General features: G+C 37.7%; 1 protein-coding gene across 4 annotated transcripts in view; it reads left to right on the top strand.

Moving 5' to 3' along the window:
• The window catches only part of FOXP4 (forkhead box P4), a 170,780-nt gene that overhangs the window by 108,232 nt on the left and 41,144 nt on the right, over positions 1 to 21,404 (top strand). Inside the window, exons 1-4 of one of the 4 annotated variants that reach the window (XM_070941511.1) lie at positions 1,937 to 1,997; positions 8,187 to 8,309; positions 14,337 to 14,423; positions 20,287 to 20,437. In XM_070941511.1, coding sequence (XP_070797612.1) covers positions 8,205 to 8,309; positions 14,337 to 14,423; positions 20,287 to 20,437 — 343 coding nt within the window. In that variant the 5' untranslated portion in view covers positions 1,937 to 1,997; positions 8,187 to 8,204. Of the gene's footprint in view, positions 1 to 1,936; positions 1,998 to 2,745; positions 2,787 to 8,186; positions 8,310 to 14,336; positions 14,424 to 20,286; positions 20,438 to 21,404 lie in introns of those variants that run through there. The other 3 variants (XM_070941512.1, XM_070941510.1, XM_070941509.1) reach the window with 3 other exon arrangements.

Below are 21,404 nucleotides of genomic sequence, written 5' to 3' on the forward strand. Positions count from 1 at the left end.
TCATCTCTAGCTATTCAGCTAGCCAAATGTCTTGCTTTTGGCCCAAGAAGATTTATTCATTTATATTCTGCTTTTCTATTCATTTTAAATACTCAAGTTACTTATCAACAAATAACACTTAAAAGTTAAAAAAGCCAATGGAAGGGATGTGCCTTCAGAATGCACGGCTAAAACAAATGACTGAAGATCAGTTGTTGCGCCATAAAATGGTACATTTCATAGCTTGACAATAATGTAAAAGAAGGGCCTCTTTTGCATGTCTGATGCACAGCCTCAGAAATAAAGGGAGTATGGCCTCTACTGTATAATTGTATACCACTCAGAGTCACTTCGTGTGAGACAGACAGCTATATAAATGTGTTAGATAAATAAATTCATAATAGAAGAGGGCATCCTTCAGATATTCATGTTTCAAGGCATTTAGAGTTGTACAGTTAATCTGTCTATTCAGATACTTGGTAGGGACAGACTCTTTCTGTAAATGAAGTGTTCAGAAAGACATTGTTATGTCAACAATTTATATAATCTAATTGAGAACAGCCACGTCCAACCTGGAGCCCTCCAGATTTGTTGGTTTACAACTCTTGTATTCAGCCTGCATGGCAACTACTACTGTAGGCTGGGATTGTGAAAATTACAGTCCAGCACACTGGAGGGGTCCCCATACTGGGGAAGGATAAAGAAGGTAGGTGAAAGAAAGAATCTAATCATGATAGAGCAGTGATTAGTGACTTTTTCCATCAACTCTTTGTAAACTAGGAAGCAGGAATGTGAGAATCATAGCTCATGTATATCTTCCTTCATGACCCTCCTCTAAGAAGCCCCCACCATTCATGGTGTCAGCATAGCATTTTAAGAGAAAAGGGGAAGCTATTTGATGTAGACAAAGGTTTGTATGAAAATATAATTCTGCTTTGTTAGCAGCCATCACACTCTAAAAGGCGCCGCTTTTGTTTTCTTGTAACGTTGTGAAAACCTCATGTCGGATCGAGAGCTGCGGCCCTCACGACTAATCGCCTCTCCTTTGTGTTTTTAGATTATAGGGGCAATTAGTGTTGTCAAAACCTCTGGCAAGTCTCTTTGCTCTTGACAGGGTGTCAGTCCGACGGGCGCGAAATGGAAGGTGTTATAACTCTCCGGTAATTAGAATGCCTCCGATTTTGAAAATGCCAGCCAACGTGTATCAAGCTGGATGTACGGTGTGGTGGTGGTGGGGGTTGGTGGGGGGGAGAGTTCAGATGGGGGATGCAGATGAGCAATTAATTACAGACTCTCATTCAGAGCACATTGCAAGCTGATGAGCAGCAAAAGGAAATTATCCTGATGCTTGTCTCCTAAAAGAGTGGGCATCAACTGCATTCTTTCTTGTTCTCCTATTGCTATTACCCAAATTTCTCTACTAATTTTCATTGCTTCTTGCTTGTTGGAACAGCCATTATGATAGATAAAGCATGAACTACTAGCAACTTGATATACTAGCCAAATACAGATTGTGGAGGTTACAATAACAAGTCTTTATGTTAATCACTCCACTACAATTCATTAAGTCTCTTCACTGTTGCTGTCCTTGTGATAAATTTGGTCTTCTATGAGCTCTCTTCAGGTAAAAGCTGGAGGAATGGTACAATTATCACAAGCATTGTTAGAGTCTCTTTCTAATATTAGGAAGTTTAAGCAGTCTGGATTTTGTCCGGATGGACCAAGGTCCTATTGCCTTGATTCATTGACTGATTCTGGTTGTCAGTGCCTCTTCAGCAGTCTTGGAGCAAGTCCAAAGGCAGTTAATAAATAACTTCATAAGTTAACTTGGAGTGACTTCTAGAATGACAAATGAAATTTGGGGCACCTCCCTCAAGCCAGCAACCTGAGTAAACAGATAAGCTTTGTAACATGCCCCAAAGGTCAGCAAGCTCCTGCTTGCTTGAACTGACAGGACAGAAGGGTGTAGAAATTCCCTGGTGCAATTCTGTCTGCTTCAAGAACTATTAAATCTAAAGGTAAGAATGTCTTCCAGGTTTTTTTTTTTTTTACTTGCTAGTCTGATGACAGAGTTGATCTGCTTCATGTGCCAAGCTGCAGTGTTTCTCTTTCTGAATAGATTGAGAGAAGAGAAGGAGGCAACATGCATTGCATGGTCTTCAATGAAAGGAAAACAAGCTGGGGCATCCTTAATAACAAGCAATGCTGGATGAGATGGAAAATATGTGCTACTGTATACATCATGTGGGAAAGCAACAGATAATGTTTCCTTGAATGTACTGCAAATATGAGACCTGTTCCTTGTAGTGTTCATTTGACATTTCCTGCTTGGAGAAAGGCATGGATGAAATAAAGTAATTTACATTCCTTGTTCAAGTAATTTATATGCCATTTTTCGTGCTCAGAGTGACTTCAAAGCATCTATTCCAAAAGCACTGAGATGCTTGAAACTTACAGCTAATTACCATCAGGAATAGATTTTCCTTACACAAGATGTGGAAGGAGGAATGCTACCTAGCTTAACCAGGAAATCTTTCCACCATTTCATGACACCTGGGTTAAAAATCTTGTCTTTTGGTTGAAGGCACATAGAGAAGAGCTCATCTGACATGTTTGGAGATGTTACCTTTTCTAGGGCATCTTCTAGCATTAGACGAAGCAATAAATTAATTTTATCCTAAAAAGTAAGATCTTCAAACTTCCATTTTCTTTGTATTCCTAGCCAGGATCTACTATAAGAAGAAATGTGAAAGAAGGATCATGACATTGATTGGAGAAAAAAGTGTGCTAAGTGCATTAGATTTAAGGTATATTTATGTGCTGTGAGTTGGTTGAGAAGATGCAAAAAGGCCAGGTATAAATACTTAACTATTTTTAACACCAATTTGAAATGTAATAACTGGCATCTACACTGAACTGGTCCAAAGCAATTACAATATCTGAAATAGAATTTTACAGAGCTTTGTGTGGAAAACGCTACTGTCAGTTCCACAGTCCTAGACCAGTCCAGGAAATGAACTCCATAAGAAATCAAGAATCAAGAATTAACACGTGAAGTGTTAATACCACTTTATAATGCCTTGGTAAGGCCACACTTGGAATACTGCATTCAGTTTTGGTCGCCACGATATAAAAAAAGATGTTGAGACTCTAGAAAGAGTGCAGAGAAGAGCAACAAAGATGGTTAGGGGACTGAAGGCTAAAACATATGAAGAACGGTTGCAGGAACTGGGTATGTCTAGTTTAATGAAAAGAAGGACTAGGGGAGACATGGTAGCAATGTTCCAATATCTCAGGGGCTGCCACAAAGAAGAGAGAGTCAAGCTATTCTCCAAAGCACCTGAGGGTAGGACAAGAAGCAACAGATGGAAACTAATCAAGGAGAGAAACAACTTAGAACTAAGGAGAAATTTCCTGACAGTTAGAACAATTAATCAGTGGAACAACTTGCCTCCAGAAGTTGTGAATGCTCCAACACTGGAAGTTTTTAAGAAGATGTTGGATAACCATTTGTCTGAAGTGGTGTAGGGTTTCCTGCTTAAGCAGGGGGTTGGACTAGAAGACCTCCAAGGTACCTTCCAACTCTGTTATTCTATTCTAAAGCTAAAACTACTTTATTGAGATTGATTTTACCAACAGAATCTTGAAAATCTGATTATGGCATAACTCCTCCCCTTTTTATATACCAATGAATCACGGAAGAGTCTGCCTGTGTCACTATGAATATTATCTCATTTCTCTGGACTTCAGCTCCTTTGCCTTCATAACAGTTCTTGCATATTTCTGCCAAGATCATCTTCCTCATTTTCTACAGCCGATGTGCTAACTTCTTCTGTTATCTGCTGTTAGTTTTTCTTTTTTAAAGATATATATATATATATATATCTTTAAAATATATATATATATATATATATTTCATATATATATATGAAAATTGATACTGTGCCTTTACAGGGAGGATATGGGTGTGGCCTACTGATGACAGCTAACAAGCTAGAAATGGATCTATTTAGGTCTCCCACCTAGCAGTGAGAGCTTGCTAGGTGTTAGAAAAGAAAAAAGCCCAGAACCGAGTAGATGAGATTCTACTGAGCTGGAGCTACAAAAAAACCTTGGCTACGTAGGGAAAACCTGGCTAGAAGAAAAACACACATAAACCCTACGAAGAAGTAAGAAAATTGATACTGTGCCTTTACAGGGAGGAGATGGGTGTGGCCTACTGATGACAGCTAACGAGCTAGAAATGGATCTATTTAGGTCTCCCACCTAGCAGTGAGAGCTTGCTAGGTGTTAGAAAAGAAAAAAGCCCAGAACCGAGTAGATGAGATTCTACTGAGCTGGAGCTACAAAAAAACCTTGGCTACGTAGGGAAAACCTGGCTAGAAGAAAAACACACATAAACCCTACGAAGAAGTAAGAAAATTGATACTGTGCCTTTACAGGGAGGATATGGGTGTGGCCTACTGATGACAGCTAACGAGCTAGAAATGGATCTATTTAGGTCTCCCACCTAGCAGTGAGAGCTTGCTAGGTGTTAGAAAAGAAAAAAGCCCAGAACCGAGTAGATGAGATTCTACTGAGCTGGAGCTACAAAAAAACCTTGGCTACGTAGGGAAAACCTGGCTAGAAGAAAAACACACATAAACCCTACGAAGAAGTAAGAAAATTGATACTGTGCCTTTACAGGGAGGAGATGGGTGTAGCCTACTGATGACAGCTAACGAGCTAGAAATGGATCTATTTAGGTCTCCCACCTAGCAGTGAGAGCTTGCTAGGTGTTAGAAAAGAAAAAAGCCCAGAACCGAGTAGATGAGATTCTACTGAGCTGGAGCTACAAAAAAACCTTGGCTACGTAGGGAAAACATTTATATTTATATATTTATATTTAAATCTCCAGGATTTAAAGTTTACAATTGGTAACTAAGTTATCATTGGAAGCCACATGTCTCTTTAGCATCTTCATAAAGCTATGGTTCAAGAATTCCTTATTGGGTAATTAAGGTGGGAGTTATGCAATATGAGCTACATAGAACGTATTTCAGATGAGTTCAGGGAGGAAGGAGAAATTAGGTTACACAGGCAAATGTTTGCTCTGATAACAATGGAGGTAGGCTATATTCCAAGAGTGTTCAATGATCTTTTAAGGATATTTTAATAGAATTTTAGTTTATTATTGTTAGCTTTCTTGAAACACAATGTGTTAATTGTGTGTGTGCATGTGTAGGGTGTTTTAGAAATACAGATTGACTTGGAAATCAGTTGTATTATTTCTGGAGCAGAAAGGCATCCAAAACAACCTTTTCCCCTTAAATGCTGTTTGGAGTAGAAGTAAGAACTGCCAGGGTGAAGATACATTTTTTCTTGTCTATGGAGATTCTCAGACATCCAGGTCCTGATTGTCCCAAAGATGCTTTTTCAAGAGGCAACTGGACTTTCTTGTTTTTCTTTGAAGATGTTTCACTTCTCATCCAAGAAGCTTCTTCAGCTTTTTTATGTTCTTATTCCTCCCAACTGTATCTTCTGGGCTAGCATACAGCATAATCTCCATTAAAAATGGAACTCTTTTTGGGCTATTCCATCAGTAACATTGGATAAAAAAAACTCATTTCCACCACATAGTAAATGGCTTTAATTAAAATACCCAATTAGGCAAATGGAATGGATACAATCCTAATCAAATCTAAGTTTTTATTTTTCTTCAGATAGTTATTGCTGAGAAACAGACATTTTTTAATTGCATGTGAAGATAATCAAGGATTTTATTTCTGTCTGATATGATACTATGTAACATCAATGTTTTAAAATACCTGCAAGAATTTCAAGGAAAATAATTAGAAGATAAAAAGTTAGAATTTTGTTTGGGATATAGTAATTTAATCACCCAAGTGGATGAAATTTTTCTTCCTAATGAAATATTTCAGTTCAAGTAGTTCTGATTACAGGAGAGAAAATCAAATGTGGATGCAGCATGAAAAATATTCTGTGCTTTTCTTAGTTTTCTAATTGTTGATAATAATTATAATAATTGATAATCAGTAGGTTGTTGATAAGCATGAAAAATCTGATTCCATTAATTCAGGGAAACAAGCCTTCATGAAACTTTTCTGAATAATTTTTTTCTGTTTCTGTAATGGCATACTCAATGCTTTAAGCATGCCATGTTTCCCTCTCCCCATTTTATTTAATGAAAAGCACTTTTTCTTGCAACAAATGCATCTCAACCTGAAGACTGTATTTAGGTCACAGTCGGCATTTTCTCAATCAGAATAGAGCAGGAAGGGACCTTGGAGGTCTTCTAGTCCAACCGCCTACTCAAGCAGGAGACCCTATATCATTTCAGACAAGTGACTGTCCAGTCTCTTCTTAAAAGTCTCCAGTGATGAAGCACCCACAACTTCTGAAGGCAGGCTGTTCCACTGGTTAATTGTCCTCACCGTTAGGAGGTTTCTCCTTAATTCCAGGTTGCTTCTCTCCTTGATTCATTTCCATCCATTGTTTCTTGTCCTGCCCTCTGGTGCTTTGGAAAATAAGTTGACCCCCTCTTTATGGCAACCTCTCAAACACTGGAATACTGATATTATGTGTCCCCCCCAGTCCTTCTTTTCTCTAGGCTAGCCAACCCCAAATCCTGTAACCGTTCTTCATATGTTTTAGTCTCCTTACCTTGCACCATCTTGTGATAAACATGTTACCTAATTTTGTTATGAACAGCAGTACAATTTTCATGCCACAACAACATAACAAACTTAGAATAAATGTTTTCAGTACTGATGGATTTGTTGTCACAAATGGCTTGTTGACTGGAAGTGTTATTCACAAATGAACAAAGAGGAAATAGTGGTCAACCACGAAGTAGTTATGTGACTTGTTCTTGATCTCCCTTCTCCAGTAAGGATGAACACTCATTGAAGTTTTTGTTTAACAGGGCATCATGAATTATAGTGACCTAATTCTGACTTGTCTGTTTTGATAGTAATGTAGGGTATAAGAATAATAACCTTTGGGAACTTAAAGAAAGCAGTACTATTTCCTGCCCTTAACGAGGCATGTTAGGACAGGTAGTTTATAGCCCACAGACTAGAGTTTTTTCAAAGGCTGGGAAACAGTATTATGCAGCAATTAGTGAATATTAAATGCATGCTTGGGTGTAAGGACGGTATCAAATCTCAATATGAATCTCTGTTCAAAATATTTTGTAACTTTATGTAATATTTCGCTGCAACAGAAAAGCTGAATTTTATTCTCAGGAATTCAGCTAGTGCAGCTATATTACATGTGTGAACAGTCACTGTGGGCATCTGTTCAATCGTGTTAAATAGTCAACTTGCCACCCTGAAGTTATTCTAATTGTGCTGCTAGATTTTCATGGCCCAATTGCTAAGAACCATTTTAAAATGGGAAACCATTCTAGACTCAATCTTGAAACAAAGTATTTTTTAAAAATGAAATTCCCATTAAAACAAAAACAAAAGGATTGACAATTTGTCCCCATTTATGAGTGTGATGTAACTGACTAACTTTGCCTGCTCTAGTCTACCTTAGTCTGCTACCAGCTACAAACAAATAAGTGCAACTTAAAAAAGGTTTCCCATCTACAGCAATTGGTAAAAAGGAAGTCCCACAGAACTTTTCAAAACAACGTATGGCTTCATCTTGCAAATAAGAAAATAGCATTTTCTCTTGTTTTCATTTTTCTCTGTGTGTGCGCATGCATGTGTGTGTGTGTGTACACAACTCTCTGAATAATGTTCATTCACTACAGTACTGATTTGGGGAGGTGGAATAAAAAAAAATCTGCTAATTGAATTACCTGTGAAATATGAAGTGGAATTTTGTATTTCTGTCTACAGCTTTCCATCTGTAGTGTTAACATCAACTTTTGTCCCAGGCTTGCTTCACCGTGTGCATTCGGACTTGGATAGAATTTTAGGATTTGACAGAAAAGTCTACCTCAAAACAGATCATGTCCTCAGGATTTTTTTTTTTTAACACTAAGCAACAATTCTTGTTCTTCTGATTCTGAGCACTTAAACACTTTAGCTTTACTGCACCTGAAGAAAATACATGTATTTTCTTCTCATCCACATATCTGGAGAATAAAGAATATGTATATGAGTTTTATCTGTGCAAGTATCCCCCCCCCCCCCGCCGAAACTCTCTCTTAACCCTCTACTTGACATCGCTGTAACCCATCTTTCTCTCTTTAGGTTCCAGTGTCGGTGGCTATGATGTCTCCTCAGATGATCACACCCCAGCAGATGCAACAGATTCTGTCTCCACCCCAACTTCAAGCCCTGCTGCAGCAGCAACAAGCAATTATGCTGCAACAGGTAAAGCAGCTTGCATTTGAGCAAACCTTTCGTGTGAGAGTCACAGAGGCTGACGTCTATGTCTGAATTTCTCTCCTGCAAGTGCAATGTGTTTCCTGTTTGTAAATTTTCAGGATGGGCTGAAAACTACTGACTTGCCCAAAATTGTTGGATGTAATAGTTGAATAAAAACATGAATCCTTGACAGTAAAATCCAACTCTTTTCAGTTTAAAAGAATTTTTTTTTTGTCATGGTCATGGACTAAATGTGTGGATTGGAATATTTTGGATAATTCAAATGTTTATAAAACGATAGGATGTATATGAGGGTAGATTGAGGAGTTTATTTGCAATTGAAGTTTTTGCTTGTGAATTTAATTTTTGTTTTGTTTATTTACCGAGATATATTACAGTGGACAGATAGGGATTCCAATGCCCCAACTTTGTTTTGTTTTACTTTGTGTTTCTCTTAATGGTGATCTGGAATTGCTCTAGTCATGCACAAATTGGAAAGTCTAACTTTGTTAAATAAGGTTGGAAGTTAAGTAAAATTGTTCAGAAGTTATACTATAGTTGGATAAAATGTGGCTGAATTATTTTCCCCGCATAACAAAATTACTTGGTTCTTAATCCGGGCAAATACAGTTCCCTTCCCATAGCAGGTTCCTTAGCACTACCTTTAGGATAAATGGATAGTTATAAAAAGTTCCTTATTTCTTGTCCTCCTGCATTGATAAAACTTTAAGAAAGAATAACTGGAGGAAAACTGAAAATGAGAAGCGTAATACAGGTAGTCCTTGATTTATAACAGTTTGTTTGGTGACTGTTCAAAATTACAATGGCACTGAAAAAAGTGACTTATGGTTATTTTTCACACTTATGACTGTTGCAGCATCCCCATGGTCATGTGATCAAAATTCAGATGCTTGGCAACATATTTATGACGGTCGCAGTGTCCCGGGAGCATGTGATCACCTTTTGCAAACTTCTCACAAGAAAAGTCAATGGGAAAACCAGATTCACTTAGCCATGTTACTAATTTAACAACCGCATTGATTCACTTAGCAACTATGGAAAAAAAGGTTGTAAAATGGGACAAAACTCACCTGTAGACTACCTGTACATCTTTCAATTAAAGATTTGTACTAAACAAATGAGGAATAAATGAATACCCTATTTAACACTATTGACTATATAATACATGGTATATTTTACATTGAAACTTCATTCCAGATATTCTATTTCAAAGGTGTTTTTTTTAAAAAAAAATTCCATATAATGACAATCAGCTTAAGAGCTACAAATAAAGCAGTTAGGTATAATTTTCATTTTGGTGACCAAGCATATTCTGTACTTTGGAACTTTTCAAGTTCTGGCTTCTTCTGAATTGCAGCAGCATGTTTATCATATTAGCTTATGGCTCTAAAATATGCTTAATCCAAAAAGCTTTACTTTAAAGCAAAGAGTTCTCTTAGGAAATATTTTCATCAACCACTATATAGAATTGGGAGTCAGATGGGCATTATTTAAAAACTAAATATAAGTGAAAATAATTATTAAAATGAGGGAGGAGATAAAAATCCCCAAGAAAACACAACTGTTTGGACAAACATTTACACCAGGGAAGGGAGAGCAAACATAAAAACCGCAGCATCCTCCACACCCTTCCTCCTGCCTTAAGTACCTGTTTATTTCAAACATGCTGATAAGGAGTCAAGGTTAGCCCCAGGGGAAGAACAAAAGGTAAACACTAACCTGGGTGGGGTCCTTCCCTTTCAGAGCCTTTTTGGAGCCAGATAGAGAAACACGTCTGACTGCAAATTAAACAGCCTGGACCGGAATAGCTGGCATTCTCTGTGAGAAGAAAACCAAACATCACACCTCTCACCTCTTGACCCAATGTTCTCAGAATCCCATATAGAGACCTGGTTTTGATTGGCTTTTGGGTAAACAAGGGAGGCTTTCCAAACCTGTTCAGCAGAGTTAAAGAGAAAGGTTTCTGCTGTCAGTACTGTCAAACACAAGCTGATAAGGACTCTCCCAGAATCCCCAGGGACATTCCTTAGAAATCAGCTTTCCCCTGCTTCGCTCCCCCCCCAATTGAGGAAACCTGTGGTGGTTGTCGTCCCCCCAGAAAATAAATTACATCTGTAAATCATGTATTTTAATATAATGAAACTAAAACAGGCAGGTCTAAGAAAAGTTCAGAGTAATGCCATTTACCGTACAGTAAGCAAAATTGCACTGAAGAGGTGAAATCCTTCATTGTGCTAAATATTAACATTTTGTAGATAAAATAATTAAGGAACTAAAACTGAAGTAATTTGAAATTTCACGTTCTGAATCTAGTAAAAGGAACTAGTTAAAAGTTATTTTAATTTTAATTTTGATTTGTAAGTTTATTTTGGAAAGAAAAAGCATAAAAATACATAATTTTAGTTTTTATTGAGGTAATATATAGATTAAGTAAATTGAATCCTATTCCCAAATAATCTAACCAAAATTGCACCTGAAAATAAGCATTATTAACCTAGAAATAGCTCTCTGTCCAAAATATTAAGCCTTGTATTTAGGCAAGATAAGTACAAAATCACATTGCCAGTGTTTCGCAACTTTGGCAACTTTAAGATGTGTGCATTTTAACTCCCAGAATTCCCCAGCCAGCATACCTAATGACATAGAATAGTTTAAATAATTAGTTTCATGCAGTATTTATTAAGTTTGCTAAACAATAATAGGTTTACATTTTTAGTCTGGCCACTAAAACTCATTATTTGAAAACTAAGTACTTGTAAAAACAGATTCATGTATTGGTTTATCTATATAGATCAGGTAGTATTCCAAAGCTTCTTTTAATTGAAGTTCACAAGTTGCACAGAATTTTCCAGAAACAAAAACTAATAATTCAAAGCAGAATATTTGGCTTTCTTAAGTCCAGAAAGAAATACCTGTCTATTTGACTTGTGAGTGATTGCTAAATTCACATGATTTAGAACCAAGTTTACTATCTATGGCCCAGGTAAAGCCATAGCTTCTAAACCAGCCAGATCTGAAAATAAGTCTTCCTAATGACTTCAGGAACCTGGATTTCCAGAGACAAGACCTCGAACACCATATTATATAAAAATGTTATAAAAATAATTCCAGGAACACCTACAGGCAAGAATCAAATGCTAGAACAATATGATAGATGTATAGATATATAGAATATATTAGATAGATAGATAGCAGTGATGGATTTCAAATTTTTTACTACAGGTTCTGTGGCATGCCTTGGTGGGCGTGGCTTGGTGGGCGTGGCAGGGGAAGGATACTGTAAAATCTCCATTCCCACTCCACTCCAGGGGAAGGTTACTGCAAAATCCCCATTTCCTCCCGATTAGGTGGGATTTGGGAGGCAGAGAATAGATGGGGGTGGGGCCAGTCAGAATTTTTACTACCAGTTCTCCGAACTACTCAAAATTTCTGCTACCAGTTCTCCAGAACTGGTCAGAACCTGCTGAAACCCACCTCTGGGTAGATAGGTAGACAGGTAGATAGGTAGATGTTTGTTTTCTGATGCAGATTCTCTTTCCTAAAGAGGAAGGGAGCAGAACATGGAACCTGTCATTTGCCCCTAAAACCTTTTGACATAATTTTTAATTCTCATCCCCAATGATAGCCAAAGCTTTTTTATAAGCAATTAAATTATGTCTTCCTTTTTCATTTAAACTTTCAACTCCTTTAAGGGAGAAATCTGTTTCTTTTCCAATAAAGCATTGCATATAGTATAAATTATTCTTCGTGGTCTTTAATGATTTTTGGGACTCCTCTGCCTGTGTCACAAGGCTTCTACAGCTGTTCTATACCTGATCTTTATTTCTTTTTTGAGAAAGAGGACATGGAAATTATTTCCCCAAAAGTACAGAACTTGAAATGAAAGCAGATAGCCAACTGCAATATTTTTTTAGAGGGTGTAGAAAATACATGTCAACAGACTAGAAGAGTCAATCAAAAGAAGCGTTCCCAGAACTGAAGGAATATGACTCACTAACATTTTATTGAATTACATGAGACCTAGGCTGTAACCTTCTCTTGCCAATCATTATTTGGGGCAAGAGAAACAGACTGAAGAGGAAAGAGAGCAGGAGAAGATATAGAATCCTGTTTACTTTTATGTCTTTTTTGACCAGAAATGAATTGACATGGAACTGCATTATGCCATATTTCAGAGATATTGAACTTTGGAGGAACTACCACATGTAGCACATGGCATCCCAATTGCTGCACACCAAATTAGAAAAAGCAGGAGGAAAAAATGGAGGGCCCATGACAGAAAGTATATTTGTTTTAATTTAACTTATTCAATGAGTCATTTTCTCATTTTTTCTCTTTTTGATAAATTAAAATGATAGCATTTTTAATATTTTATTTATTTATTTATTAGATTTTTATACCGCCCCCTCTCCCGAAGGACTCGGGGCGGTGAACAGCCAAAATTAAAAAACATACAATATAAACATTAAAATACGTTTAAAACAGAATTAAATCCAAAATGGCTCCCCAATTTAAAACGCCTTACCCATGCCCCTATAAATAAGACGAATTTAAAATTTAAAAATTTAAAATTTCCACATTTAAAAAGGGGGAAGATTTAGGCCAATAGAAACGTTTGGAGGGGCTTTTGACCCAAAAAAGGTTTGTTGGATATAATTAGTTCTCAGGGCTTATCTGGCACTATTGTGGACAAATATTGTTTTAACAGGATGAAGTCACAGAAGAAAAATCATTCTTGCCTAAATAATGTTTATATTCACATTAGAGCAAATGTTATTTATTTTGCTTATTAAAACATTTATACTTGCCTTTAAGTTACAGGTCTATACAAGTTATAACACTTTAAAACCCATAATGTAAAAGGTCAATCATATTTGAGATAAACACATAATAAACCACTGAGTACAATAGGAATGTAATAAATTCAACAGACTGACCTATATGGTCTCTGGGTCTATCTGATAATAGAAATGTTAGTGACCTCTTTTTAATAATTATTGTGACTTTCAGTAATTATATGCTGAAAGAGCAAAAAGAAGTAAACGTATTTGTCTGACTGACTTCTTTTATGATTCTATTCATTATGATCCTATAGGCCCGTGATGGCGAACCTATGGCACGCATGCCACAGGTGGCACACGGAGCCATATCGGTGGGCACACGAGCTCAGCTCCGGCGTGCATGCACACACAGGCCAGCTGATTTTTGGACCTTCTGGGCTCACTGGAAGTCAGGAAACAGGCTGTTTTTGGCCTCCGGAGGGCCTCCAGAGGGGTGGGGAAGGCCGTTTTTGCCCTCCCCAGACTCCTAGAAAGGCTCTGGAGCCTGGGAGAGAGAAAAATGGGCTTACTGGGCCCACCCTGCCATCATGTGCCAAAAGCGGGGGGAGCAGGGAGGGGGGTGGCACACGCATGCACAGGGGGTTGGGGCACATAGAATTATGGGTGTGGGCATGCACGCACGTGACACCCCCCTGCACTCACCCCGCTTTTGGCACACGATGGCAAAAAGGTTAGCCATCACTGCTATAGGCCAAGGGTGTCAAACTCGATTTCATTGAGGGCCACATCAGGGTTCTGTTTGACCTCGGGGAGCCAGGGTGGGCATGGCCAGCTTGATGTAACTTGTGTCGAGAGTGCCTGTGGAGGCCTGAGCACTCTGCCATAGAAAATGGGCTCCCTATCTCCATTTTCGGCTGGGACAGTCTCCTGCAACCCTTTGCCAGTGAAAATGGAGCTTGGGAGGGCCGCATGTGAAAACGGAGCTCCTTTTTCGCTGGCAGAGGCACCCCAGGCTGGTCCTTCTTTGTTTCCAGGATGGCTCTGCAGACCAGATCTAAGCACCCCATGGGCCAGATCCAGCACATGGGCCTTGAGTTTGACACCCCTGATAGCACCATAATATCTTTATGGTATGCTTGCATCTTATTAGATAGTTGCAGAGCATTAAAATACTGCAACACCAACTTTATCATAATTTTTTCCTATTCTTTTTGTCTTATCTTTTCTTCAGCTTCAGGAATACTACAAGAAGCAGCAGGAACAGCTTCACCTACAGCTTCTGACTCAGCAACAAGCTGGAAAGCAGCAAGCCAAAGAGGTGAGGTTTTCTTTGCATTTAGGAAGACACTATACTTTGGGGGGCGGGGGGGGGGCGGGAACCAAATCTGCAGAAAAGAAAAAATAATTGAGGGGAAAACAGACTTGCTAAAAAAATTGCATTGCTCTGCATGCAAAATAACAGATGTGCTTCTTGTCCTTTTGAGAGAATAAGATGGACTATCTTTGGTTATTCAGTATAGATTTAATTTCAGAAAATTTCTCAAGTTATTGCCTCTGTTGTAACCTATGTTTTGCAATAAGCAAGTTTAACTGTGACTAATTCACTGTTTAGGTAAATGTTTTGCAGGGATTCTCAATAATCGGCTCTCGTTTAAGACGTTTATCTGCCTTGAGTACATGATTTTTGCTGAAGAATTCTAAAATAAAAGATACTTGTACTACTCCTGCTATTGGTACTTTTGCCAGAAGCATCATCAAAATGCAGATTGTTGTGAAAGTATTTCTGGCAGTTGTGGTGTTATCTGAGAAACATGAATTGAGACTCTATGATAATCTGGAAAATCTACTATATTCATTTTAATAGTCCAAGGAAAACTTAAAGGGTTACCTATTAGACCCAGGAAACAATAACTTTTCAGAATTCATATATCCATGTTATGTTGCTATTGTTTATGATTAACTTGACAATAGGTACTTTTATGTTAGTTCCAAGATCAAAAGGTGGCATACAGGGCAAAATCTCCTTCCATTTTCCTCTCAGCATGGTTAAGCGAGCTTGAAAGAGAATGTCTGGCCCAAACTCAACCCATGATTTTATGTGGCCTTGAACCCAGATTTCCAAGATCCTTTGCAATACTGTAATCATTACAATATATTGACATAAAGTTAAAATGATGTATGTTGCAAGTAATTTTAGTACCTCCCACAAACTTTCTGTATGGCACTACTTCTCAGTCTATGATTGGGGGGGGGGGTCTATTGATAGTAGAGGTTACTTCAAGTGATCCCTAATACAAGTACCAAAATGGCCAAAATCCCACATTGTTGTATTTTCTGAAATTTTGTTGTCCTGCTCTGAAACTTTGTGAAATTTGATTTTGACCAGCTATATTTGTTTAAAAACATAATTTCCTATATATGCCGTGATACCTGCAAATGCATGCTTAGCCTTCAGTTTATGTGGCTTCTTGGATGAGAAGTGAAACATCTTCAAAGACCAGTTGCCTCTTGAAAAAACACCTTTGGGATAACTTTAGAGATGTTGCTTTCTTTGAATTAAAGGGAAAAAATGTTGGCAGGTATAAATTCAGTCCTGTCATCACATATTGTGCCTAGGCTATGCTTACCTTGTTGCTTTGTACTGATGCATTTGAAATGCTAAGATAGATTCTGTAACTCCAGAAAGCTTGAGAGTGAGAATTTTCAGAAAGAATCTTGTTCCCGAAACTTGTCCCAGAATACCACCTGATTCAGCATGGTTAATCTAGGAGGGGAGCAGCACATGAGGATTGGCCAGCAAGTAACCTGGGCATCAAATTAATGAAGTGCTCCTGTCAGTCCACAGTGTCACGCTGAAACTCCTCTTGATGTGCTCATAAATCAAAGTGACGGCGCCTGTTACCCCAGTAACTGCACCCACTCAGCTGCATCTAATGTAAACAGAGCAGACAAAATGCTTTAAGAAATTCAAACCCCATCACCAGGGAAAAGATCAGGGATCAAAGAATATAGAATTGGTGCAACAAGAAGTGAAGGTAAAAATCTGGGGTTTAATCCTAAATAAACGTGTTCTATAGATACCTTCTGCAAGTATTACAGGAAGAAAGGATTGTAAACAGTATGATCAGTACATCAGTAATTGCTAGTGACTGGCAGAGTAAGCTTCAATAATTATTTTCTTGTGTTTAAGATTTTTATCAGTGTGCAGATAAGCTTCTTACTTCATTGGTTCTATTAAAAGTACATGGAGGATGATCTCCAATAGTGAAAATGCCCACAAATTCTGACAACAGAAAATATTGGTAAATGCTTCTAAGGCAATACCAGATTAGCTCTTTAGTTCTAGTGATCAGGGAGAAATCTTGGAGTAATGTGGGTTAATAAAAATAATATAGAAGAACAAGTGAAATGTACCTAATGGGCTGCATTTTCATGTATATAACACTCTGCTGGGCTTAGAAAAATTACCAATATTTCAAATTTCTAATAAATTTCCAAGAACTCCTCAGGAAAAAAGTACAGTAGTTTAAATTATCTGACTTACTTTGCCTTGCATTCATTTTTTTGTCCAAAGGATTTAACATATGGACTGTTTTTTTTTTTTTGAAATTTGGTACACTGTAGGTTAGTTTGGTTGTACAATCTTTGGGAAGTAGGGAGAATTTGGGTTCAATAAAATTAACTATTCAAAAAAATTCATCCACCATAAGTAATCCTATATTCTACCTATATGCTCATGACAGTCTCTCGTTTAGAAGGAAACTCACATTTGGAATATTATACTTTGGAAAAAAATAAATATTAAAGATACTTCCAAATGAATTTTTTATTGTACAACCGTCTGCTTCACTCATGAAGCTTCATATCAAAGGAAGGAATCCAAGTATCACAACCTCCCCATAGTTTTCCATTGCTTTTATTTTTCTTAATATATAATATATAAAATCCCATGTATAATCCATGTAGGAGGATAAACCAGAATAGCTTGGCCTCTTGACTGGTGAGTGCTGAAAGCTATTCTTCTATTGTTCTGGAAACTTCTGAATAGGAGGCTTCTTCTCAAACATAAAGAAGGTATATAAGAAAAGCACAATAAAAAAAATATTAAAAATTAATCATTCATATCCACTTTCTCATTTTCCCTAAGTTAATTCAAGGCCTAAAAACCAAGGTACAACTAGTCCTTGACTTACAGCGGTTCATTTAGTGACCATTCAAAGTTACAACAGCACTGAAAAAAAGTGACTTACGACTGTTGCCGCATCCCCATGGTCACATGATCAAAATTCTGATGCTTGGCAACTGACGCATATTTGACCCAATGTCATGTGATCACCTTTTGCAACCTTCTGACAAGCAAAGTCATTGGGGAAGCCAGATTCACTTAATAACCATGTTACAAACTTAACAACTGCAGTGATTCACTTAACAACTGTAGCAAGAAAAGTCGTAAAATGGGGCAAAATTCATTTAACAAATGTCTCACTTAGCAACAGGAATTTTGGGCTGAATTGTGGTCTTAAGCTGAGGACTACTTGTATTTATAACTTGATTATAAAATGAATAGGCTTGGGTTTCAATGAATTTGTAGTGAGAGGAAAGTTTATAATTGTGGGGAATCATCAAGAATGATGATTTGTATAATCCTGTTTCTTGAATTTGAACCATACATACTACAAACACAAGATCATCTTTGGCTGATGCCAGGATTTATTCTCATAAAAAAATGATACTCAATAAATCTTGTAAGCGTTCTGGGGGAAAAAGAAACATAGAGAAGAGACGGGCAAATGTTCTCACCCTGCTTATACTCTTATTCTACTTGTGTTGATTGGGAAGGCCTGCAGAGAGGCTGAAATTCTATTCAGTTTATGTAGTTTCAATTTTCTCTGCATTTGAGAACTAAAGCAAATGAAGCAAATTGCTGGCCGTGTAATCATAAAGGAGAGGGCTGGAGTTCCCTCTTTTTTCTCCAGGCCACTTAGTGCAACTGTCTCACCCATAAAAATGGCTTAATGTGAATGCCTAACCTTTTCTTGGTGTACAGTAGTGGTTAAGGTATGAGCCTAGAAACCAGAAGACTGGGAGTTCTAGTCTCACTGTAATCATGAAAACCAGTTGGCCCAGTCACTTTCTCTCAGCCCAACTGACCTCACAGATTGTTGTGGGGAAAATAGGAGGAGGAAGAAGAATTAGTATGTTTGCTGCCCTGAGTTTGCTGCCTTTAGTTATTTATTTAAAAAGTAATGTTTTTTTTAAAGACCTTTTTTGCTTTCCTGCCTGCAGTACAATCCCTGCAGGGGCTGCCCCTTCCCATTTTGATACCTTTTTGCTAAAAGTCCTGATGATTCATTGGAAAGGAATTCAGCCCAAGTGAAAGGAATTCATCAAAAATGAATGAACTTGTTTTGATATAGGCACAATCCGTAATGATGTATTATATTTTGTTCTTCAGAAAACTACTAGTCAAATGCTTTCAAAATGAAATGATAGACAAATTTAATGTTTGGGGCTTTGAGTATGTCACGTGTTAATACTACCAGTTCTTGATTCTCTGAGGCCCTCTTCAGACTCAGATTCTCTGAGGCCCTCTTCAAGCTGCTGCGGGTCTCTTTGGCTTCTTAAGCACTCTTAGCTGCTCTGCTCATTAGAGTATACATAATCCTTGACAAGAGGATAGGAAGAAAAGAATTGTGACAGAAGAGCTACATTGGAGGGTGTGTGATTTTGTTTTTGTCAAAAAATTATTGTCTGTTACAGTGTTGCTTATAAAATAAATATTAAAAACTTGTTTCTGATGGTGCTTATAAAATAAACCCTGCTAATGTAGACTTGTGAATATTTTGGCAGTGGCTATTACTACAGAGGGCCAGATTTCAGGGATAAAGCTTAAATGAAGAAGCTGTGCCATTGGAAACAACAGCAAAGGCTACCCATGCTTCAGGGATGAATTAATTATAGCAAAAAAGAGACGGAATAGTAGTGTTACAATCCTTGTTTTTTATAACATAACTAACTATATAGGCTTAGTGTATGCATCACGGCATCATGGCACATTACTAACAAGAAAATGGGCCACAATGGAAAAGTAAATACCTGCAATTATCTTTGCAGAAGCATTTTTATGCTTACATATATATTGTATTAGCCCTATAACAATATGGACAATTTGATTAAAAAGACAGTTATGAAATGGCTACAAAACAAAAATACATATATAATGTATAGATTACACTCAAAGATTGTTCGAATGGTTTATAATATTTTGTATGCTACCCACCCCTTTAATGGCTCAAGACAATTTACAGGACTCAAATATTCAGTGCCAGTGGCAAGTGCACTTTGCTTTCCGTATGCTTTCACCTGATTGCAACACTCCAATGTATACTGTATGTTGTAACAACTTTAAAGCAATTAAATAATAAGGGTAGATAAAAATGGGAAAAATTGTTTGGAATCTTTAATTAAAACTTCATTATTCCTGCATCATTAATATCTAGCACATCTATATACTTGATTGCTTCCATATGTGATTCAAGATGGCATAACTAGGATTCTCATGTATGAAAGTGATATAGTGCATCAAATCAATTAACATTGAATGTTCCCTTTTATTTTGAAACCTTTGGATCTCATGTATTCTCATTTCCAGAATATGTGCGGCCCAGGCAGTGCTGAATTTCTGCACAAAAAAGGAGCTTTCTTGCCTGTAAAAGCCTCGTGGGAGACTGCTTGTATGCACAAGCTTTTGGCATTCATAGGAGTTTAATCTATATATGTTTAAGGTAGATAGCTTCTGCTGACATATAAGATGTTTTGTCTCTTATAACAATTCAAATAACAGATTTAATGGAAAGGCTCATTTGAGAGAGAGAAAGAGAGAGAGAGAGAGAGAGAGAGAGAGAGAGAGAGAGTGTCAGCATTTTCAGTGCTCTGCCAAGCAAGCTCGCTGTCTTCTCTTCCGCCACCCTCCCTTCGTTTCTGCCGCTCTGATAGATCAAAGGCTTTCAGTCTTGGTTATATGCTGTGTAGCCACGGAGGATAAGAGATCAGAACTGTGAGCTGTGCTAGCTATAGCTAAAGCTGAGATCGGGCTGCTTATGCAAGACCTGAGGAAAAAAATAGAAGGCCTGTGCTTTGGGAGTGAAAATGTGTTTTAATTTCTTTCTTTTGTTTTCCAGCAGCCATTAGGGAATAAGCAGCTGGCATTCCAACAACAGCTCCTGCAGATGCAGCAGCTGCAGCAGCAGCACCTGTTAAACCTCCAGCGACAAGGGTTGGTCAGTTTACAGCCAGGACAAGGCACCGTTCCTCTGCAGACCCTGCCACAAGGTAATGCACATAAGCCTCCTTGTTCTTTAATTGCTGTAGAGAGAACCCACCCAGCCATTGCGGCAATTATCTTTGCCAGTTGGTTTTCAGCTAATTTTAAAAGCTGCCTGTTGTCCATGTTTTTGAGGCCTGATGCTTGCTACACGTTTTGCTGTCAAACAGCCGTTGATAAAAGCATTATTAGATTGCAGTGCAGCGGGCCTCTAATTCAGGAACAGTTCAAGGACTATCTGAAGATGTGCTGCTGATAGTAATGGGAGAGAACTGGGCCTAATGCACCTTTCATGAAAAACAGTCACTGGCAAGTAGTAGCAGCTCCTCCTGGGTGCTGCTACTACTACTACTACTTTTTCTATAGAAAAAGAGAATGTGTATGTAATAATATTGCTTTATTCCATAGACCTTATGGAATACGATTTCTTCTCTATCAGAAATACTGTTTTTAAGGGAAGCAGCAGAATCCGGGCTGAAATCATGCTAAATATCAGAGTTCCAAGGATAATACTATGTAATGGGGAGGGATGGACAAGATGGGAGTGAAAGCACTGTTTAGATTTTCTGATAAATGGTTATTGTTAGCAGCATGTACTTGAAAGCTATTTTCTTACGCCTTTCTCCAACCTACGTACATGCACCACCTATCAACTTCTGTCAAATTCATGATTAAGGAAATTTGAGATGGAAAGTCAGTAAAGTCCATGTAAACCATTGAAATTACAATCTGACATTCTGAAGCCATCCTAGTTACAGGAAGGAAAGTAGTAGCAACAGCATGTCAATATGGAATGAACAATTAATTCTTAATTTATCCCTTAAAGTTAATATATCTACTAAGAACACACGTTTCATCTATCAACCTGAAAGGCATTTAGATACTGCTGGACAACAGATAACTGAACTAATGTTCAGTGGCCATGTTTCTTCTATTAAAACTCCAAGGCTAGCTACCAATAAATTTCATAAATAG

The sequence above is a fragment of the Pituophis catenifer genome, unplaced genomic scaffold, assembly GCF_029215685.1.
Source record: "Pituophis catenifer annectens isolate HBS135680 unplaced genomic scaffold, rPitCat1.0.hap2 SCAF_3, whole genome shotgun sequence".
Lineage (NCBI taxonomy): Eukaryota > Metazoa > Chordata > Lepidosauria > Squamata > Colubridae > Pituophis > Pituophis catenifer.